A 24,367-nucleotide genomic window follows, 5' to 3' on the forward strand; every position below is an offset into this window, starting at 1 on the left:
GGAATGAGATCATTGATGGCTCACCAGGCTTTTCAAATCACGTGGCAGTTGCATTCAGGGATGTGCTGTTTATTTTCTTTCAACTGTCATATTTCAGTGATTCTAAGACATACTTTTTTAATATATTTTAACAGCTCTGGAATCAGATGCATCTTATAATTCATGGCAGCTTACAACTGCTTTTGATCCACAGGTTGATGTGACATAGTTGTCATCGCCTGTGACTTAGTCACAGATATGTCTAGTCAACTGAGTTAGGCGCATGATCACTCCTACTTGTGTTGCATTTAATTGCACTTCATAATAGCTTGAACAAGTTAAACTATTTCTCAATATTCAAAGGAAGAATTATTACATACGCCCAGAAACAAAACAGCATGTTATATAAATTTAATACTTTCAATAAGCATAAAACTAATATTCTGGTAAGAGCCTACTGTGTCACCATTGCATATGAATTTTTTTCTTGGTAGTACTTAAAGTAGTGGTGCATCTGAAATCCAGTGTCTTGGAGTCAGTGAAATATAGTATAAATGACTGTATACGCTCTGCTCTAGGTAACTCTGAAAAGAAAAATTCCTTGCCTATATTATTATTGATTTCTAATTTATTCTTTTTCTAATCTATTTTTTCCTTTCATAAATGGATACCAATCACATTTACCGTTGGACTGGAATATCTCTCCTTGAAAACAATGCTGTTGACTGAAATCACTTTGGGTGGACCAAATTTCTTCCTGTTGACTGCCCCCGAATGATCTCTTCCAATCCCCCCAATCTGCCTCTCTGGCCAATCACAACCTTCTTCCGTGTGTGTCCATCATGCTGCTCTCGTCCTCAACTTCCCCTCTCTCTTGCTGACTTCCTGGAAAAGCAACGGAAGAGTCCTGGGCGGAAGGAGGCTTCTGTATGCTAGTGAAAAAGAACAATCTGTGCCAACGGAAGGTTCTTCAACAACTTTGCTGCAAAACCTGTACATTCCAAGGCTGAGCTGCCATCCTAGATTTCTTTGTTCCTGTAGACTTATAGATTACTCCATATTATTATTAAAAAGAAAAAAGCAAGCAAAAAAAAAAAAAAGCAAGCCACCTCTTTCTTTCTTGCTCTCTTTTTCTCTCTCTCAAATTTGTGCAGGGAGATGGTGAACTGTTTTGTCAGAACTTAAATGGAAAAAAAAAAAATAAACCTACAACAAGCCTACCTTTTATAACTGGGTGTTTAGTGCTAAACAGCCAGAACCACAGAGACAGTATTGTATGACCAAAGCATTTGATGCCAAAATTTGACGTTAAAGTAATGATTTGACTTCCTGCCCTGTTTTTGAAGGTCCATTTCTTTTCCTTTTACATTTACTTGCTTGTTTCCCCTTTGAGACGCCTAAAAATATACCTTTCAAAAACATCACAAGAGCAGACATAGATCAAAATGAAACAGAAAGCTCATGCATCCATCATTTTTCATGCTTGAGTCCACTGTTGGGGGAAATGGCAGAAAACCGGACCTAAGGGCATTAAGAACATCCCGCAGAGTTGTGTTCAGTGTCGTCTGTCTTGGTTTTTCACAGTTGACCATTGATACTTTCCACACATAATTTACTTCATGCGTTATGTGCTGGTTTTGGCATTATGCCCACTTGATAAGTCTGCTCCACTGGTTTCATCAAATAGGCTTGCTGCTACTGGCTTTTCTATGGTAGATTCGGTTATTTCACATACAGCTGGTCAAATGGGATTGCTCTGCACAGTCAAAGTGGTGATGGACAGAATGCAAAGATTCACAAAATAGCTGAGACTGATCCAGCTCCCCCCAAATCCAGAGTGTTCACTTGTAAACCCTGCACAATCTCTTGGTGCTATTCAGCCATTATCCCCATAGCATTTTTTTTTTTTTAAGGCCATCAGAAATTCCATGTGTTGTAGTGGGAAGCATTTTGGATATGATGAAGAAAATTTCTTCCGGGAGTCAAAAGTTTCTAAAAGGTCCTGTATTTTTAAGAAATGGAATTTATTTAAATAATATTTAAGCTTGTGCCCAAGTTGGCCGGGCAACATTTTTCAATGGTGCTTATTAGAAGTTTTTTTCATCTTGTCATTTTAAGAAAATAAAACTGGAAATGGAATATGGGCAGCATGATTGTACCCTCCTGGTTCTGTTCTTTTCCCACTCCTCTGTCCCTCTATAACCATGCTATGATACACCTGTCCACTGAATGTCACTGAGATCATCTGTTTTCTTGGAAATATCTTCACTGGTTTTCTATGACTCCCCAAACACATCCTGGAATCTAGCAGACTGAATTATGTGAAGACTGTTTGGATCAGTGGTCAAAAATGAGGAAACCTGATAGATCTTTTTATAACTCTGAGTTTCTCTGTTTAGGAGAGGATAGACTGATACCAAGTTTCTTCATGTTTCATATCAAAGCTCCATTGGTGACCTCATTTGCTTTGAGAATGACCAGCCATCTTGCAAGCTTTAGGCTTCTGACAGCCTCACTTCCAAGATGTCACTGGCCTCACAGACGAGAAGAGGAATGATATCAGTATAGGTTATCCTGGGAAGTGGATGCTAACTAAGGTCCCCATCCAAGCAGCAAGGTAGTAAAAAGCCTACCTTGAAAATATGCATTCCTAGACATCAAAGTTAACATTGAACCCAAGGTAAATAATGAGTATAAAGTCTAATGACCCTCTTAAGAGCACTGTAGTGATACTGAGTCACGTAATGATTCACCTGTAACTAGGGAATCAACTGACTTTGTTGAGTAATTTTCCTCTTCAGAACACTTCAGGCCCTTCTGACCCGAAGAAAGCAAGTTAGTCCCAGGTATGGCATGTAAAGTCTTACATTTAAAGGCACAGTCTCTAAGTGGACAAAAGCAAGTGAGAGCCTAAAGCAAGGTCAAGCAGATGGTGAAACCAGATTTGCCTGCAAAGAAATCCATTTAACTGAACCCACCCATAATATATGAGGCACAAAGTTACTATGAAGGGAAAAATAAAAATGATGTCTGTGTTCTTAGACAAATAAGTCTCAACCTGACAGTCAAAATCATTGGGGTCTACCAACATGTGTTCCATTTCTCACTGACCACGCAGGCACACATTGTGGAAATACTGGTTTAACTACTAGTGGTTACTGCCTCGTTTATCTACAGAATATTATTAACTAGAACATAATGCTTTCAAAGTTTAAGTTAATGTTATATATTATGTATAAATATATATATTCATAATGAGATATATGTAATGGATAGTACAAAGTTTGGAGACTTAACAAATGCTCTAACCTCTAGAGACAAAAGTCCTATCTTCTGTTTTCTTTTGTCTTTTGATTTTTCATTAGTGATCCATTGTTAAATCCAAATCCACTTTTACTGAAAAATACTGTACATGTGTAAAATGTTCAGTTGTTTTTTTGTAAAATATAGTAGAATGGTTGTAATTGATACTGGCCAAAATCAATGTTATTCCATATTTTATTTTTTCTATTAAATTAACCTAAGTTCCTGTTTATTTGATCTGTTCGTACCCATGTGCAAACATCTCTGAAAGGGTGAGGTCATGAGAAACTTCTCTGTTTCCACATAGACGCTGAATATGGAGGAAAGGGTGAGGTGAATGAACCATCTAAATAAAGTTGGGAAAAAGGGTGAGCAGAGGTGGGAACTGAAAAAAAAAAAAAAAAAACAGCAATGGAAGAAAGGATCAGTTTAGGTTTGGTCATGAATGTATGTTAAATCCCATTTTTAGTAAGCAGATTGTGAAAAAAATCTACAGAAGTTCGGTGCAGTTGCTATTGCATTGTACAGATGCCATGTCCAGTGAAAGGGCCACCTGGACCTGTTCTTTCCCTGGTTTCCCCCTGGGCATGGACTACTGCATACCCGCCAGTGGGTGTATGGAAGGGTGGGGACCAAGGGGCTGGGCACAAAGAGGTCAGGCAGCGGGGGCAGGTGTGAAAGCTGTTACAGAAGATGACCTTGTTCAATTGGCTAATATCCTGTGTATCATTGTTAGTTGGCTGTATCCCTGGAGGCCTAGAAGATGACTTTTCTAAAATCAGTCTCCAGTACATGCCACAGGGTAGGACTGTATAGTTAGCAAAAAACAACCATGGATTATAGATCTTTGTGAAACCTGCTTGAGATGGTCACTAGCCTTGAAAGTTCAATGCCCTGTCTTTTGCAAAAAGAAATGAGAAATCAACAGAAGTGACACACATATTGCGCTCCAATTAGGTTTAAAGATCTGGGGATACAAGAAGGTATAAGAGAGACCTGCTGCCATGAAGTCCCATTACAGAAATGGAGAGAAACTAATTTTATTGACCACTTACTATGTGCTGTACAATATGGGAATATAGAGTATATATATATACTGATATAAATATATCCTCTTTTAAGTTTCACACAAACTCTAGAGCAGAGACATGTATTATCCTCTGTTTATAAATGAGAAAGCTGAGGCATATGGACTGAAATAAATTGATTGGGATTACATAACCAGACTCAGAATAATAAAAATAAAATTCAGTATTAAGACCATTAATACTAAGTAGTGAATTCTAAGTTCAGACAGGCAGAAATTCCTTTGAATTGGATTGGTCAGGCCGAGTTTCCTAGAGCTGTCTGGACTAGCATTGGTTCTTGGAGGATGGCTAAGGCTTAACTAAGCAGACGGGACTAAAGCAGGAGGAGCGTCACCAGTGAACTTGCTGCACAAGAGGTGTTCAGGGAAGCAAGTCAATTGTTTTAATGCTTTTTAATCTAATTAGCCCATTGCTACAAAGGACAGTGATTCAACATTTGATGGATCAGTCAAGAAGAATCGACATTTTTACACTTTCCAAAAGATGGGTAGTGTGCCCATTCTTTTCAATTCCCACACCCATGGAAGACCTCGCTAATCATCCATATCCATCTGTGGATTGACCAGCATTTTCTCACCTTTCACCCCAGTATTAGGGCCTCATCATCATGCTACTGATCTATCAGACTCATGGTTTTCCACCCAACAGTCTACTCTTCATTTTGAGGAACTTGCACACTGAGTGCTTTGTAGAGAAGGGCAGGTCGTTGTTGTAGTAACTACTAAATTAAAATTTCTCCATCAAGTGATCAACACTGTAGGCACACCTGAGTATGGAAATATTAAACACCCCATCCCCCTCATGTAGAAAGAATATCATGCAGCTAAAACATAAGTGGGCATGCATTCTCAACTGCTTTCGTATGATCATTCAGATTCGCACAAAGGGCAATGACAGACAGCAGCTTGACGATTATGGAGAAAACTGGAGGCAACTTCCGCTGTGGCCTGGCCAGCTCAGCACTGCCGCCTTCCATCTGCTGATACAAAATGGCAGCGGGAGCACAAAGGCCAGCTGCAGCCCGACCTCACCTGGCCCAAGCTGGGCCCTGGGCCCCAAACTCAGTACGTGTCAATGACAAAGTATGAACCTGCTTCTCCTGCCTGGTTGACAACCATTTCCAAAGTTATGTTTGTTGCAAACCTATAAAATCTGAAATTCTCGGCAGAATACTTAGGAGCCATTGACAAATTTAGCAGGGCATAGCCAAGATGGACTTAATTTCACTGTGGCTCATTGGAGCAGCTTGGCAGTAGAGATGGGGCTGTAATCCATACAATCATGTCTCCTCTTCATCATGAGAGGTGAAGATCTGGCCCAGAGTCAATTCCTGGGCAAGAAGGATGCAGTTGTGTAGCATCACTGAGTCTCAGAGGGCAAGTCTGGGACCTGGGAATGCCAGCAGTTCCTTCCTACCTTCTACCTGCAAGGGACTTAGAAGGATGTTTGACTGTCTTATTACTGAAAGATTTTCTTGCAAGATTTCTTCTCTGAAGGGCCACTGTTTGGGTCCCCTGCCCCCAACAATTGTTGCAACTGTTGCTTTTTCAGGGCCAGGCACCAGGCAACAAAAGATATTTTGCATCCCCACTGCTAGAAGTTTCCAGAAACATTCCCTGAGGCCTGAATTGTAAGACCCTTTTTCATTTTATAAAAGAAGACATTATTTTGAGAATACAGTGTTTTGAAGCTGGCAGAGTTCTACTAAAATGGCTTTATTTAATTTTGCACCCAAAAAAATCACAGCGACCCATAGAAACTAACTTTCTGTTGCAAGATTCACAACAAGTCAAGGGTGTGGCTGAAACTCAAGCCCACAGCATCAACCTTCTACACAACACTGCCTCCTTTTTATGAGTACCATAGAGAAAACAAGTCCATATGTGTTGCAAGGCAGGGGGTAAGAGCCTTTTCCCAAGTGTGGATAGAAAGCACGCTGTATCCCTGGACTTGGCTTTTTCTCCTTATGAGCCCAAACGAATTGCTTCCGTAAATAAACTTTGAGTCCCTGTCATATACCAAGCTCTGAGGTCCTTCATGCCCTCTTCAAGCTAATGGTCTAGTGGGAAACACAGATACAAAAATGCATGGTTATAATATGAAGCTATCCAGTAAAGGGCTAAAAGTCCCATGCCTTGCACGATAAGCTTTCCGAGGGCATCCAAAAATAACGTGAAACATTCAAAATAGAGTTGCCTTTCAAATTTGCAAAATCAAATGATATTTTAATTAAATATCTACAAAATGCAAAATGTCAAACTAGTCAGCTGCAGCTCAGAACTTAAGCAATCACATATAATTAAACTTAATGTGGGATAAAGCTGAATTTTAATATGTTTGATATGATGTGGGACCCACAGAGGTAGGAGAACTTAGGATCTGCTGGGTTCCTAATTTAACCCTGCAAAGGAGGGAGAAATTTACTCTTCATGGCGGGGAGGAATATATTTATATATATTTCTGATCTCTTCCCTCAAGATTCCCACCTGTAGATCCAAATAGCTACTTGCCATTTCCCTTCAGATATCTAATAGACATCTCAAAATTAACAAGTCCAAAATAGACTTCAGACTCACCAATCCCCTAAACATTATTATCACCAAGTGTCTCCCATCTCAGCAAATGGCATTAAAATACATCCACCTAAATACCCATCCATCCACCATTTGCTCAAACCTGAAACCTAGAATTCCTCTTTTTTTTTTTTTTTTTTTGCGGTACGCGGCCTCTCGCTGCTGCGGCCTCTCCCGTTGAGCACAGGCTCCGGACGCGCAGGCTCAGCGGCCACGGCTCACGGGCCCAGCCGCTCCACGGCAGGTGGGATCTTCCCGGACCGGGGCACGAACCCGTGTCCCCTGCATCGGCAGGCGGACTCTCAACCACTGCGCCACCAGGGAAGCCCTAGAATTCCTCTTCTTCCGCCCCCAAATCCAATCCATGAGCGAGGTCCCATTAACCACACCTCCATGATATATCTCGAAGTGGTCTACTTCTCCCCATTCCATAGCTATAATTCTGGATCACACCACCATCCTCTCCACCCTAAACTACTGCCAGAGCCTCCTAACCAGGCTCCCCATTTCTCTTCACCTCCTTTCCTCTTTTTTCTCTCCTCCCCCATCATTCTCCACACAGATAGCAGAGTTAATCTCCGCAGAGATAGCTATTACAACTACAAAATCTGATTTCACCTCTCCCCATTCACTCAGAATAAAATCTGAACTCCTTACCTGAGATCCTTCTGATCTCTTCTCATGCTTCCCTGCTCATCATATTCTAGTCATACCAACTTTCTTTTTGTTCTTCAAACAAAACTAGCTTATTTGTGCATCCAGACCCCTGCTCTTCACATGGCTGGTTTTTTCTCATCCTACAGGTCTTAGTTCAAAAACAGCTTCCTCGGGAAGCAGCTCCACACCTGCCCACTTTTTTGGTCTTTTCATAGCACGTACTACAAACATGACATTCTATCGCTCATTGACTTGTTTATTGTCGGTCTCTCCCTCGGCACTGCGACAGCTGGGGTTTTGCCCATCTTGTTCACAGCTGTATCTTACAGGTCTAGCACGGTGCCTTGCTTAGTAAATATTTGTGGAATGAATGAATAAAAAGGCATCAGAGAGAAATGGCATTAGACATGAGCCTTGAAGGATAAGCAGGAATTTGTCAGTCAAAGAAGGTGAGGATGTTGGAGTAGGACTTGAGAGAGAGAGAGAACCAGTACAAAGGCACAAAACCATCAAAGGGCTTGTGGACTGAGAGGCAGGGAGCGGGCAGGGTGGGCAACTGAAGGGAGGGAATGGTAAGACCCCAGAGGTCAAGTTGCAAAGGGCTAATAGGAGGGGCTGTTGCCCTTCCTCCACCTCCTTGTCCTCGGGGTCATCAACCCTCTTTTCAGAGAGGCTAATTGACTTGCTCAAGGACCACATCAAGTCAACTAGTGGCTTCCTGCCAACAAGTTCGGGAGGCATTCAGTGAGACAGAATGCTGAGGATGCTGTAATCTCCTTCAGTCCCCAGGGGACTGATGGCTGCATCGAGCCAGCTAAATGAAAGGACAGGGTACTGAGTGGAGCTCAGCTGTCAGATTAGCTCACATGAGAGAAGGCAGCCCATGGCTTCTCTTCCCTGAGATGTCCATGGCCAGAGCAACAAATTTGGTAAGGCGTGTTTACAAGGCCTGTTTGGGGACAAGGGCTGGCTCAGAATCTTCTTTTCCTTCTAAGAGAAAACCCCTTGCCCTCTAAACTGTCATTACCAGAGATGAGTAAAAGGAAAGAACGTAATATGTGAGCAACTCCCTTTCATAACAACAGAAACAGTAACTCCCATATATGGAGTACTTTCCTATGTGCTAAGCACTGTGCTCAATTCTTTATGTGAGTTATTTCATTCGATATTCCCAATAGCCTGACCTTATTCTCTTTTCACAAATGAGAAAGCAGATGAGGTAAATGCCTAAGGCACCCCAGTGGTTAAACGGAAAATCTGGGATTAATTTAAATCCATACGATCTGATATCAGAGTCTCCAAGAGAAATATAAGAGCCAAGGAAGATGTCAAAACAAACTTCAGGCCGTGACCGTGGAGCCTGCATCAGGATTGTATACGTTACCTGACAGCGTCAGGTCCAGGGTCCACGCTGTCTCTTGTGAATTGAGCAATGTCCACCCAGGACTACTCAGCATGGCCACATAGTGCTTTGTGTGACCAAGCTAGGAGTGAATTTCAGTATCATCATGGGAATTAGTAGCAACCAATGGGCCATCTGGGCAAAAGAAATCAGAAAGGAAACCTAAAGGAAATGAAACCTAAAGGAAATGAGGCAGTGGCTATTAAGAAATGAGGATGTGATGTTCCCTTTCATGCTAATTTTTGTCTTGGAAGCCATCATTTGCATACTCTAGCCTCAGATGAAATGAGGATGAAATAGGATGGAGATACGGGGAACACAGAGAAACGTTACAATACTCAAAATCATAACATAATACAAATTCCATGAGCTCCTTTGACAAATCTAGTAAAACATAAATTCTTCTCAGGTGATATTAAACAGGATTTTCTTGACACTCATATCCATAACTGTTACAATATAATAAAAGCTAAACTATCGAGAAAATGTAAGGCTTTTAATCATGTATAGGAATGTGATTTTTAATTGCCTTTATCATTAGAAGAGCCACAGATATGACAGGAACCATGAGTCATCTTGACCATCTTCCCTTGATCATTCCCATATCTGATCCATCAGCAAGTCAGGACAGTTCTACCTCCAAAATATGTCTTTGATCCATTTTCTGTCCTTCACCTGTACTGCCACCATCCTTGTCCACACCACCCTGGGTCAAGCTACTTCCCACCTGGGCTGTTGCAACACCTCCTAACTAGCCTCACTGAATGCACCCCTTGTGTCCACACTCCATCATGTCCCCATCTACTTCCTCTAATCTATTCTACATAACAGCCAGAGTACTCTTTCTAAAAAGTCAAAGCTCACATGAGACCCTGCTGTTTAAATCGCCCCCATGGCTTCCCATTACACCCAGGAAAAAGTTGAAATTCCTTTCCCTGGTCATGAAGGCCATGGTCAATCTGACCACCCACCTCTCGAAAACTCAGCTCGTGCCATTCTCTCCCTTCCTTCATATTTTCTAGCAACACTGACTTTTCCTGATTCCTCTATTCTGCTTTGCAGGCTAGAACTTTCCCACATGCCATTCTCCGTACTTTAATGCTATTCCATCCCTAATCATCTATATCTGGCTAGCACATTTATTATCTGGGTCTCAGTTTAAATGTCATTCTTCATTTCCTGATCCTTCTAGACAAGGTTAGATCTCCTTATTATAAGCTCTCATCCATGCCTCTACTTTACTTTCATATCAATTATATTACAAACATCTAGTTCGTTGTAGGAGTATCTGTTTGTTGTATGTGAGTCTCAGTACAAGGTTTGTTCCATGGGGACAAAGTCTGTAAATGTCTTACATCTCATGAATCTAGCAAAATGTCTTTCATAGAGTAGGTACTTGATAACTCTTTGATCAGTAGTAGATGAATAAGTCAATAAATGAATAATTGAGTAAATAACAATTTACTCAGGAAATTGCCCTGGACCAGTTATTGGTATAACTGAGTTCTAATCTTGATTCTGTATAACTTCAGTACAGCCCTCTATGTATCCACCTCAGTTTCCCCATCTTCAGCATCATCCCTGTAAACCATTCCAGCCCTTCTGCTCAATGAAAAGGTGAAATCCCGGGAGATTTCATGGAGATTCTACCACCAGCCCTAAAACACACACAAAGCCTTGGTCACAAACTCAGTAAAGCTAAAGCTAGGACCTTGCCACTGAAAGCGTGCAGCTGGGAGTTGGTTGGTGTGGTGACAGAGTTCTAAAGTGTACCGCCCAGATTCCCATCCATTCATTGCTGTGAAGGGACTTTGCAGATGGAATTAAAGGTTACTATCAACTGACTTTAAAATAAGGAGATTATTCCTGAATTATCCATGCGAGCCCAAGGTAGGTCAGAGGGACGTAGTCGAAGGAGACAGAGAAGCCATGAGGCAGAGGGGATCAGAGAGATTCGAGATGAGAAAAGGATTTGACCATAGTTGCTGGCTTTGAAGAGGCAAGAAGGAAGCCATGATCCAAGAAATGCATGCAGTGTCTAGAAACTGAGAACAATCCCCAGCCAACAGGTGACAAGGAAACAGGGACCTCAGTCCTGAACTCTGCCATCAATTTGACTGAATGTGGGGCAGATTCATGCCCAGAGCCTCCAGAAAGGATGCAGCCTGAGACACATTAATTCCAACCTTTTAAAACCAGGAGCAGAGAAGCAGCTGAGCCACACTGAGCCCAGACTACTGACCTACAGAATGGTGAGAAAATAAATGGGTGTTTTGGTAAGCCATAAAAGTTATGGTTACTTGTTACAGCAGCAATAGAAAACTAATACATATTAGTTTATTTTCATAGCTGCGACCTGAAGGGCAGGCTTCTAATTAAACACATATGTAAGGGCCCACTCTAATCTTCTCCAGATATCTTAGAGGGTAGGTGCTATCTTTTTACTCTCCCTTTGCCATGCTACAGAGCACCCATACCTCCCCAAGGGGAGCTTTTACACGTGGCTAGTGCCCCAGTTTTTGTGGCTGAAGTCCAGGGGTCAGGAGGGCTTGCATTCCTGGGTCCCACAGGACTATAACAAACAGTTCGTGGCTGGCGACCATCCCCAGGTGGGGATAGAGAAGACTGAAACATACCCCCAATCTCTTTGTCAAAGAAGCCTATATGCTTGCTTGGAGCTTTGGCCTGAGAGCAGACTTCTGATTTTACACACTGTAGGGTCCTATGAAAATGTGCTCCTGGGACAGAAGCCAGTGGATGCCATCTTTGCACTCTCCCTCTGCCTCACTCCAGGTGGCTGGTATCTCCCAGAAAGGAACTTGTACAACTTGTCTAGCACCCTGATTTTGTGACTACCACACAGGGGATACATCTACATCACCTGGCTCTGGTGGCCAGTGGGGCTTGCCCTTGCAGTCCCATAGAACTCCATGTGTTTGCATACTTTAAAAGCTACTGCCTGAGGGTCTGGTTTCCAATTAGGTGCTGACTGAGATCCTCCCCTTTGGGACACTGACAGCTCTTGGCACTCTCCAGCTACTGGGACACACCAAAAATAAAAATAGGCTGCTTGGACAATCACAGAGATTTGAGAAACAGCCAAGATCTAGGGCAGGACTGAATGACAAGCTTCCTACCCTACACAAGGTCACTCCTTCAAGACTGGGAGAAGTGGCTGTTTTATTTTATGCATAGAAACCAACACAGAGAGTCAAGAAAAAATGAAAAAACAGAGGAATATGTTCCAAATGGAAGAATAAGATAAAACCTCAGAAAAAGTCCTTAATGAAATGGAGGTAAATGATTTACCTAATAAAGAGTCCAAAGTAATGGTCATAAATATGCTCACTGAACTTAAGAGGAGAATGGATGAACACAGTGAAAACTATTAGACATGGAAAAGAAATTGAGGAAGACACTAGTAAATGGAAAGATATTCAGTGCTCATGGAAGAATTAATATTGTAAAAATGTCATACTACCCAAAGCAGTCTGCAGATTCAGCGCAATCCCTAGCAAAAGTCCAATGGCAATTTTCACAGAAATAGAACAAACAATCCTAAAATTTGTATGGAACCACAAAAGACACCAAATAGCCAAAGTAATCTTCAGAAAGAACAACAAAGCTAGCAGCATATTGCTTCCTCATTTCAAATTATATTACAAAACTATAATGATCATAACAGTATGGTGGTATTGGCATAGAAACAGACACATAGATCAATGGAACAGGATAGAGAACGCAGAAATAAACCCATGCGTGTATGGTCATTTATATTCTGACAAAGGAGCCAAGAATATACAATATGTAAAGGATAGTCTTTTCAATAAATGGTTTTGGGAAAACTGGATAGCACAAAAGAATGAAACTGGACCACTATGTAACACAATACTAACTTAAAATGTATAAAGGATTTCAAGATAAGACATAAAACTACTAGAAGAAAACATAGGTGGTAAGCTCCTTGTCATCTGTCTTGGCAATAATTTTTTGAATCAGACAACAAATGCAAAAAATAAGTGGAATTACATCAAACTAAAAAGGTCTGCATAGCAAAGAAAACCATTAGTAAAATAAAAAGGCAACATTCTGCAAATCATATATCTGATAAGGGGTTAATATCCAAAATATATAAAGATCTCACACAACTCAACAGCAATAAAAACACACAATCTGATTAAAAATGGGCAGAATATCTGAAAAGACATTTTCCCAAAGAAGACATCCAAATAGCCAGCAGGTCCATGAGAAGGTTCTTAATATCACTAGTCGTCAGGGAAATGCAAATCAAAACCACAATGAGATATCACTTCACCCGTTAGAATGGCCATTACCAAAAAGACAAGAAATTACAAGTCTTGGCAAGAATGTGGGTAAAGGGAACCCTTGTGCACTGTTGGTGAGAATGTAAATGAATGCAGCCACTATGAAAAGAAGTTTTCTCAAAAAATTAAAAATAGAATTACCATATGATCCAGCAATTCCACTTCTGGGCATATAACTGAAGGAAATAAAATCATTATCTCAAAAAGATATCTGCATGCCCATATTCATTGCAGTATTATTTATAAGAGCAAAGATGTGGAAACAACCTAAGTGTCCACTGATGGACTAATGGATAAAAGAAATGTGATACACACACACACACACACACAACTGAATATTATTCAGCCATAAAAAAGAAAGAAATCTTGCCATTTGCAACAACATGAATGGACCTTGAGGGCATTATGCTAAGTGAAATAAGTCAGACAGAGAAAGACAAAACTGTATGATCCCACTTATATGTGGAATCTTAAAAAAAAAAAAAGTATCTCATAGATACAGAGAACAGATCGGTGGTTGCCAGAGGCGGGGGTGGGAGGGTGGGTGAAATGGGTAAATGGGGTTAAAAGGTACAAACTTCCAGTCATAAGATATACGTCATGGCGATGTAACGTACAGCATGGTGACTACAGTTAATAATATTGTATTGCACGTTTGAAAGTTGCTAAGAAAATACTTCTTAAAAGTTCTCACTGGGCTTCCCTGGTGGCGCAGTGGTTGAGAGTCCGCCTGCCGATGCAGGGAACGCGGGTTCATGCCCCGGTCCGGGAAGATCCCACATGCCGTGGAGCGGCTGGGCCCGTGAGCCATGGCCACTGAGCCTGCGTGTCTGAGCCAAAGTTCTCACCACAAGAAAAAAAATGTTTGTAACTATGTATCATGACAGATATTAACTAGATTTATTGTGGTCACCATTCTGCAATATATACAAATATCAAATTATTATGCTATATACCTGAAACTAATATGTTATATGTCAATTATACCTCAAAAAATAGAATAATTTTAATTAGAAAAAAAGGAAAACTAGTACAATTAGAACAGACCCATTCAATCAGAATATGTATTTCTGCAATATCTCAAGATGATCTGTGAACACAGGAAAGTTTGAGATGCACTGCCATGGATGAGCACTTCTTTCCAGAGTGTGAGAAGCCTACCCTTGATTTATTGAGAGCCACTGCTGCAAACGTCATGTTGCTGAGGGATGCACACTGAGGAATTAGGCAAGCTGGTCCTTGGCTGGCTATTAACCAGGCAGAACCGAGGCAAGTTTGCAGCACTTTGGGTCAAAGAAACAACTAGTGAGCAGCTAGAGTGTTCTGATCCCCAGCCTGATCAGGGAGCCTGACAGACCAAGCTGTTTGACTGAAGGTGTGAATTGGGAATTTGTTTACAGGCTCCCAACACTGGCTCTCAGCAGTTAATGGGGCAAAAAATTCTGCTTGTAGCTACTTTAACAACCCAGCCAGCTCGGCAGTAAGCTGTGCCTTGACACCATTTGTACTCATTGAGTCAAAGGGCTCTGTCCTTGTGACAATTTTCCATGTCTGTTCTTTTCAATGAGCTGTATGATCAGCCACAGTTTTGGCAGATGGACAAGTGTGAGCCTTATCCTTCTCTACTTCCCTTAGTACAGATTCAAATTTATCATTGGCTTCCTGATAACCTACTTTAGGTCAGGCACAGCACTAGTGCCTTCTGTGTTCATTATTTGGCAACTCAGTGTGGCTGTCCCCATTTCAAGGTGAGGGGTCAGAGGATTCAAGTGGTTGATTGCTCTCTCAAGGCCCTGTAATTAGCCAGGTTTCCCGCTCCTAGTTTAGTTGTTTTCCTCCAACAGCAAAGCTGGCCCTGTCTGTTACCCTTCTATCCACATTCCAGCCTTCCAAAGTTCTCCTAGCCAGATGGCATATCTTCCACCACCCCTACCCATTTATGTAGTTTTGAGCAGAGACTAGGTTGAACCTAGCACATTATACTAAATAAGTCTCCATCCATGTCTATCTAAATGAGTCTCAATCCATCCATTCCAGGAGATCGTTCAGTGTCACAGTTACGTTCACAGGATATGAAGGGAGATTGCTGGATTCACACCCTGGCTCTGTCACTTACTAGCTGTGAGATCTTAAGAAGCATGCTTAACCTCTCTGCGTCTCTGCTTCTCCATTTGTAAACTAACGATGATAATCATCTCTCCCTCCTAGGGATGCTGTGAGGATTAAATGATTTAAAATGATTAAAGCACTTAGGACAGCGCTTGTACATATTAGACACAATATATGTTGGTTATTATTATTCCTAAGCCAAAAACTTTGGATTAATCCTTGATGCCTCTTGCCCTACATCTGACCTATCACTAAATCGAGTTAACTTACCTCTTGAGTGGGTCCTCTTCCCTGCATGCCACCACTACCACACGAGGTTAGCTACCAACATCACTTGCCAAAAGAAATCTGCAAACCATTCTCCTGGACCCTCTCCAGTTGCTGCTTTACAAAGAAGCCAAAGTGGCATCTTAAAAATGCAAATCTGATCACATACTCTCTCGCTGAAACCTGCTGCTTTTTAGGTATATCTGGGAACTTTTAAGATCTGCAAGACCCTGCAAGTTCTGCCTCCCCCACCCCAATTTCTTCTCTCTCTCCCTGTCTCCCCTCCATCCAGTCGGGCCTCCTTTCAGTCCCTCACACTGGCCAAGCCTCCTCCTGTGTGGAACCTTTGCAGACGTGTCTCCCACTCCCACCCCCTGTGTCCGATTATCTCCTCCCTCAGCACTGCTGGAGTCACAATTTCACATTTGCTTTTGTGATTATTTGATAGCTGTCTACCATTCCAGACTGTAAGCTCTATGAGGGCAGGAAGTGCATTTGCTTTTTCTCACCATTGTATCCTCCATACTTAGCATGGTTACTGGCATATAATATTTGCTCAGTAATTTGTGTTTTAATGACTAAAAGAATGAATGAATGAATGAAAATACTGTGGCCCAATTTTAGAGGCAGGACAAGTAAGGGTTGGTGCTTCCGATGGTTTGACTCCTGCTTGGGGGGAGGGAGGGTGAGGATTAAATTATGTTAGATCCAAAACTTCAAGTCAATGGCTGGATAACTGTTGATTTGATGCAACCTTTGCCCACGTGTCGCAAACTATTTGGAAGCAGCTGAGCCACACAAGAGGAACAACCGGAAGTTGGTTCGGCAAAGGTATCATCTCAAAATACAGAGGTCTTAAGGGTTATATAAAAACCAGAAGCTGAAAAATAGACTACACATTCTCACTACTTGACATCTATTATTTCTTTAGGGAATACTGCCTAGAAAGATCTTATCCCCACCAAAATATAAACCCCTTAGTTTGCTACTCTCCCGCTACTAGGTTAGATCTTATTCCCTCCTCCAGCTCTGTGGCAGAAAAACTCCATGATCCAGACCTCGAGAATGAAGACCCACCTATGCTGTTCCTACAGAATACAGTGTGAGGAAGTGGCCAGACATCTGAAGACCGCGGAGGGCTTCTTAGCGTTGACTGGAGCAACTTTACCTTTGATATCTATGCTAGAAAGGAAGCCGACTAATAGATATATCATCTGGGAATATTCAAGCTCACTAAATCCTTCATGAGACTGGGAGAACATGAGGTCAGGCCTCCTCCAGAATTGATTTCAGGCACTGCCCCATCCTGTGATACATGTTCTCTGGGCTTCTGTTCATTGTAGTTCGGGCTCTCTGTCTTGTAAGCTCCAAGAACACAGGGGTCACATCCAGTGCTGAGAATTCCAGATACACATAGGTGCTTTAAAAATGTTGATAATGATGTCAACAGAAACAACATCAGTCTCCTTTTGTTGTCTCAGGCTAATTATCAGATAACTAAAATAGAATAGAGATGATGTTTATCTGTATCTAAGGGTTTCATGGCAAATACTCTCCAGGCAGCAAGCAGGATTTCTGACTCTGTGCTGGATCCCTCCTCTTCTCTCCTATATCTACCATTGAAAGACCTTATACCATAGTCACCAATCACTACGCAAAATCTGGAATATCCTTGCACCATGCACACTGGCCACTTCGTACTGCCTGTGCGAAACACTAATTCAGAGAAGCAAGCAGCCTGAGCCTGGGCCAAGATGGTGACTGTCCTTCCAAAAGGCTCTAAGAAGAATAGCATAGAGCAATGGTTCTCAAACTTAAGCAGCGAGCAGAATCCGGAAAGCTTGTTCAAACACAGGTTCCTGCCACCCCACCCCAGAGTCTCTGATTCAGTACGTTCAAGGTGGAAGCTGAGAATTAACATTTCTAATAATGTAATAATTACATTTCTAGTAATGTAATAACCAGGTGATGCTGATGCTGTGGGTCCCACCTTGGGACCCAGCTTGGCCATTTACCATGTAACCTTGGATAAATTACTTAATCCCTCTAATCCCTACTTTCTTCATCTATAAAAAACAAGTAAGAAGAGCACCATGGGGTTTCCCTGGTGGTGCAGTGGTTGGGAGTCCGGCTGCCGATGCAGGGGACACGGGTTCGTGCCCCGGTCCGGGAAGATCCCACATGCCGCGGAGCAGCTAGGCCCGTGAGCCATGGCCGCTGAGCCTGCGCGTCCGGAGCCTGTGCTCTGCAATGGGAGAGGCCGCAACAATGAGAGGCCCGCGTACCGAAAAAAAAAAAAAGAGCACCATGGCTGAGGATTAACCTAGATGATGCATGTGATGTACATGGGTGCATACAAACTACCCCCTCCCTCGGCAAGAGAAGGAACACACCTTTCCCAGTCCCGTGCTCTGCCCTGACTCTCTCAGGGCTACAGGATGCTTTTTGTGACCCTCCCTGGCAGGGCTGCTGTGGAACATTTGGGTGGTGGGCAGGGCACAGTGAATTCAGTCTCTGCCTGCCTCTCTCCAGAAGTGTCCTGCCTACAAGGGCTCCTCAGCCCACCTCACAGAGAGAGAACAAGGCTATTGCGTGACACTTCTGCAAGAACAGTATTCCACGTGGCTTGCTGCCCTGAGACTGAGAGATTAAATGACTCATCCCAAACGCACAGCTCTTAATGGGGAGCTCCAGAGTTAGGACGACACATCATCTGACTCTTATACTATGACTTGCCCTTAGAATCTTGGTCTATCAGTTTCCCACAGCTGCTGTAACAAATGACCACAACTTGGTGGCTTAAAACAATACACATTCATTCTCTTACTGTTCTGAGGTCAGAAAGTAGGTAGTGGGTCCCACAGGGTAGAAATCAAGGTGTTGGCAGGACCACCCTCCCCTCCTCTCTCTATGGGAGAATCTGTTTTCTGGCCTTCCAGTGTCTAGCACTGTATACCTTGCACTCCTTGGCTTGTGGCCCCTTCCTCCATCTTCAGAGTCAGCAGTAGCATCTTTAAATCTCTCTCTCTGCTGAGGTCATGATGTCACCTTCTTCTATTAGTAAAATCTCCCTCTACCTCCTTCTTATAAGGATACTTGGGCCCACTCTGATAATCAAGATAATCTCCCAAATCAAGATCTTCAATGACACCTGCAAAATCCCTTTTACCATATAACGTAACATTCACCGCTTCCAGGAATGAGGGCCTGAATGCCTCTGGGAGCCATCATTCAGCCTACCACACTCGGAGAGATCATCTAACTCTCTGAGCCACCACTTTTTCATCAGTAAAACAGAAATAATAATATAGCCTCATGAGAATGTTGCTGTGAGACACACTTCAAATCACTAAAGAAACGTTTATTGGGTTGTTAAACACAAAAGAGAAGAAGGCAGCATTTATCTAACATTAATTCATTAACTCTATTCATTTACGCACCTTTTACTAAACACTGTGTGTCAAGTACCGTGCTAGACACAGGAGATGTAAGAGAATGAGGAACCCCGCCTTTATGGGTTTTATAGTGTAATAGAAACAGATAAATGCTAGAGAAAAAGTGACCTGATGTGTCAACAGGGGCTATGAAAAGAAATCGGAGAGGAAATGCTCTACAGGGATATAATAGTAGCTGTTGTCAGTCCTCTGGGCAGGAAAAAGGAGTGGAAGGATAGAGTTGGAGAAAGGGGCCAGGAAGTGCCAGGAGTTTCTCCCACTTGGAGTCTTGGGTTGGAGACACTGGGGCGCAGTGTGAGAGATGAGCTAACAGTGCAGGCCGGGGTCCAGTTGTGAATGGTCCTACGTGCCCTATAAGTGATCTGGATTGCATCACGTGCTCCAGGGAGCCACTGAAAAGTTTAAGCAGCACTTCCTCAATATCCCATCCCCTACAGTGATCCAGGGCTCCAAGCAGGAAATCCTGAAAGCTCTGGCCTCCTTATTCATATTTAAACATCAAACTTGGCAGAGTTCTCTGTGAAGTGGTACTGGTTTCTTTTTTTTTTTTAACTTTTTAAAATAGTTTTACTGACATATAACTGACATACAGAAAACCTACACATATTTAATGTATACAATTTGATGAGTTGGGGCATATACATACACCCATGACACCGTCACCACATTCAAGGTAATAAACATATCCATCACCTCCAAGGTATTGGTTTCTTTAAGTACCTCCTGCCTTTCACTGAGACCTTTTGTGATTTATACTTTCAGAATTTTACTTTTAGAGCCCCCTGATATAGTGAGCCATCATCTCCCTTAGACTCCCTGTCAATCTCATTTTTAAAGCACTTGCTCTTAAAAATATTCTTATACCCCCTGGATCCCATTTAACCCCCTACTCTTTATGGTTCTTTTTATGAGAATGTCCAAAAGTAGATTTTCTATATTAACTATTAGTGCCTTAGGTCGACCACAGTAATTCTGATTGCTCATGCAATATTTTTTTTCTAACCTGGGTGGTTTTTCTGAAAAGTGGGTTGATGAAAATTGTGATGTGAATTTAGTTGCGAACGCCTGCTCTCCTGGACGCATGGTCCCCAGTCTGCTCCATCCCTCCACTTTACCGCCAACGTAACACCCCTCCCTAATATGCTTTTGTCAACCAGTATTCTCTCCGTGAACTTCAATAAACTGGCAGTACATTTCTGTGCTGGAAAGACATTTTGCATTAAAAAATTGGACGCACAGCGGGCATTCTGCCTGGGGACCACATGTCTAGGAAAGCAGTCATTTTTAACTAAGGATATTACAAGCCTAGATAGAATAGGGCTGGTGTACACTGAAGCACAAATGTCTAGCCTACTGGAAGCAAAATTACCGTACTGCGTGTTGGTAATTGACCTTGTCAACTAGCTTTCAGAACAACTCCAGCCTAATGCACACACTCACTTCTCGGGTTCTATAGCTGTTGTTTCTGGATCTCATTACATTCTATTTGCAACCTGCATCTCTACCACTGCCTCTCGCCAGCATGCTCTGAGTTGCTTGCCCTCTTTACCTTGTTTTTCCCATAGAGTTGATTAGCTTCTTTTTTTTTAATTAACTTTTATTGGAGTATAGTTGCTTTACAACGTTGTTAGTTTCTACTGTACAGCAAAGTGAATCAACCATACGTATATCAATACATATATCCCCTCCCTTTTGGACTTCCTTCCCAGTCAGGTCACCACAGTGCATCAAGTAGGGTTCCCTGTGCTATACCGTATGTTCTCATTAGTTATCTATTTTATACACAGCAGCAATAGTGTATACGTGTCAAACACGAACTCCCAATTCCTCCCCCCACCCCCCACCCTTTCCCCCTTGGTATCCATACATTTGTTCTCTACGTCTGTGTCTCTATTTCTGCTTTGCAAATAGGATCATCTACACCATTTTTCCAGATTGCACATACATGCGTTAATATACGATATATGTTTTTCTCTTTCTGACTTACTTCACTCTGTATGACAGTCTCTAGGTCCATCCACGTGTCTACAAATGACCCAATTTCGTTCTTTTTTATGGTCCATAGCATTGATTAGCTTCTAACCATACAAAATTTACTAGTTTGTCGTATTGGTGATGTACACTCTATCTCCTGTGCTTCACCAGGGAAGAGACTTGTGTTTTGCCTACCGTTGTATCCCAAATTCCTGGAAGTGTGCCGGGCGTGTAGTAGTTGCTTAATAATTATTTTAAATGAATGAATGCATACGTTTCCATGGAGCTATCAGCTTCCAGGTGACTCTTTTTTGCATTCCTAATTCCAAACACGTCAATTTATTTACCAAAATGTTTTGACCACTTTATCACTTGGCAAATAGCGATCCAGGAGAGAGCCTGAAGCTCAGTCCTGTGGGAAAACTCTGGAAAATGGTATAGATCACAGGCCTCAGAGTTATCTCACTGGAGGGACAATGGAGTCATGATCTTTATGCACCAAATCCCTGGCACTGGTTGAGGAAAACTCCGGGGTCAGTTCCCTGGTTCTCCTGACCTGCCACGTGCACCGGACAGAGCAGCCTTCCTGCACTGGAGAAAGCCTCACACTGATACAAGCAGATACTCTCCCCTGGAAGTTGGTTTCCACACATTGATGTGGCCACAGGATGTGTGCAGGACACCAAAAAAGTCTGCTACAGTTCACAGGGAGAGCAGCAGGGGATGAGGCCAGCAGTGGAGGCAAGGGCCAAAATTTGAAGGCTCATGGATATCCTTCTTTGGAGCTTTATTCTGTATTGAGGGGACAGCACTGGAAGACTTCAGGTAGAAGAGCAGTATCAAATTCACATCTGAGGAAGACCATTCTGGTTAGAGTAGACAGAACAGGGGTGAGGTGGGTAGACCAGATAATGAGTCCCAGAGACCAGTTAGGAAGTTAAATCTATTACATGGGATAGGAAAGACTGGGTGAGAAGTCCTGTGGTGGTGCTGGAGATGGAGCTGAGAGATTGTGACGGATCAAATGTGGGGAAGGGTGGGGTTGAGCATCGGTTCCCTGTACTGGCTTTCCCGATCAGATGGTGGCGGCACCCACCTACATAGTGAGTATAGGAAGGATATAGGTACTGGCGTGAGATGCTAAGTCTTGCTGGACATTTTGGGTTGGAAATACCTGTGAAGTGTCCAGGCGTAGAGTCTGTGGGCAAATGGATATAGGATTGTTGAACTCAGAAGACAGATCTGGACTAGGAAAAGCTACTTAGGAATCTCCACTTTATAGAAGACGTTTGAAGACAAGGAAGCAGAAGAAATTCCAAGATAAATAACTAGAAGTTTACCATGTGAGATAAGTTGAATGTTACCGTCAACAACTTTCTGGTATCAAGTCCTTTGCCAACCTAGAGAAAGCATGGCTTCTATCATCTCTGAGTGTTGCTTTGCCTTTATTTCTCTCTACAATTTCCCTAAATGATTATCTTTCCCCCTCAACATAGCTGAATATGGAGAGGGGACAGACAAACTGTGATTTGGGGAGAGCTGGGTAAACTGTCATTGTCAGCTTTTTCATCTGTAAAAAAGGGATCTCCTGGGTGGACATCAGCTTGCCTGACAGTCAACTGAAGAAACTTTCTTGAGATGTAGGCTTTCCGAAGTGCTCTCTCTCCTGAACACAAATAATATCAAACTCCTGCTCTTACCTTACCAGGCACTTAGCCTGGTTGGTACAAGGACACTCCTCACTGCACCTTCCACAAGCATTGCCTCTGCTATAATGATGAGCCTTTAACATGCTAATGCGAGTTCATCATTTACCTGAGACTCGTCACTCATTGAAAAGCATCTTTAAGGATGGGCACAAAATCCAAGCAAGCAGCTGCAATCATTGCGATCGGAGCCCTTGCAACAACTGACCTTCCTTCTGCGTGGGTTTGTACGTTAGAGTGTCTACAGATGCTTGACTTTTCTGCCAAACAGCCATCCTGGCCAAGAACAGGACGGCCCCTCCACTGGAATGTGTAGGTGATGACATTTCTTTCACCACCCTGGCATCTAAACCTGACACTCTATCTGGTAACAATGCATTGAGCTCCTGATCGTTTATGGCATGGAACTCGGCAGAATGGGCTGTGAACTCCTGCACTATATTTTACTCCATCAACTCTTGTTATACTTGTTCAGAGAGAGAACGCAGCCACTCGATACTGAGCAGACCCAAAGAACAGCCACTGTCAAAATCCAGCCCGAGGCATCTGTATAAACACGCAGAGCCGTGCCGGGTGTCGTGCATTTTCCAAACATCTGCCAGTTCATCCCAACCAGCTTCCCTCACATCCTCAGGCCCTGTCAATGCTACCATCATTTCTTTAATCCCTCAAGTTCAAGTGCATGGATTTGACTCCTTGTTCTCGACCCATCTCCTGTATGCAGGAGCCGTCATTTATCAATAATAACAGTAACTGTATTTATTTGTGGCTTATTATACGTCAAGCAGACTCTGTGCTGAGTCCTTTACCAAATTGAGTTGTTACAACAACTTTCTAAAGTTGACTATTTTTATTCCATTTTGCGGCTATGGAAACGAGGGTTAGAGATGGAGCCCCAGATCACACAGCTAGAAAGTGGTAGAGTTAGAATTTGGATCCAGCTTTCTCTGTCACTAAACTGTACTATATTCCCTCCTGTGGAGCATTAGTCATCTTATCTTCCCCTCCTTTATAAGGCATCTTGAAGTTTCCAAAACATTGTCACGAGGCATATCATTTGGCCCTCCAAATAGACCAGAGAACCAGGCAGGACGTGTTTCATCCCCACTGTCACAGAAGTAAATAAAACTCAGCGTTTACCCGAGTTGCTCAAAGCCACGCGTGCCTGAGCCTTGGACTCAAATCTTGACTCTTTTCACTATTCTCATAAATATCATGCTTTTCTTTTTTTCATAACAGCTATTCTTTCGAAATGACCAATGTATAAAATTTACTCGGAGGCCATTTTGGCCTACTAACTACAAAGACATTTCTACAGGGCTTTCCAAAACTGGAAGAGGAGATAATGAGTTCTCCATCCCTTCTAGTTTTTACTCAAATACTGGGCAGTCACTGAGCTAGAAACCATTGAGACAATTAAGCCTGATCCCTAGATAAGTTCCAAAATCCCCCTCTCCCTGAGATCCTGTGACTCTGTTTTCTCGATGATCTGGTTTGCAATAGCTCCAATTCCCTCACTCCTGGCTTTC

The 24,367-nt window shown here is 42.5% G+C and overlaps 2 protein-coding genes across 2 annotated transcripts in view; both read left to right on the forward strand.

The window, feature by feature from the left end:
• Positions 1-3,512, forward strand: part of PCSK5 (proprotein convertase subtilisin/kexin type 5) — a 316,119-nt gene extending 312,607 nt beyond the window's left edge. The window contains exon 21 of the mRNA XM_022573484.3: positions 874-3,512. Coding sequence (XP_022429192.1) covers positions 874-989 — 116 coding nt within the window. The 3' untranslated portion in view covers positions 990-3,512. The remainder of the gene's footprint in view (positions 1-873) is intronic.
• Positions 3,513-5,232: 1,720 nt separating this feature from the next.
• LOC149748980 (proprotein convertase subtilisin/kexin type 5-like) overlaps positions 5,233-24,367 on the forward strand; it is a 128,695-nt gene continuing 109,560 nt past the window's right edge. The window contains exon 1 of the mRNA XM_089912635.1: positions 5,233-5,434. Within this exon, the coding sequence (XP_089768761.1) occupies positions 5,233-5,434 (202 nt within the window). The remainder of the gene's footprint in view (positions 5,435-24,367) is intronic.

The sequence above is a fragment of the Delphinapterus leucas genome, chromosome 6 (assembly GCF_059928025.1).
Source record: "Delphinapterus leucas isolate spDelLeu-1000000601 "Yukka" chromosome 6, BTC_Dleu_Yukka2, whole genome shotgun sequence".
In the NCBI taxonomy this organism is placed as follows: domain Eukaryota; kingdom Metazoa; phylum Chordata; class Mammalia; order Artiodactyla; family Monodontidae; genus Delphinapterus; species Delphinapterus leucas.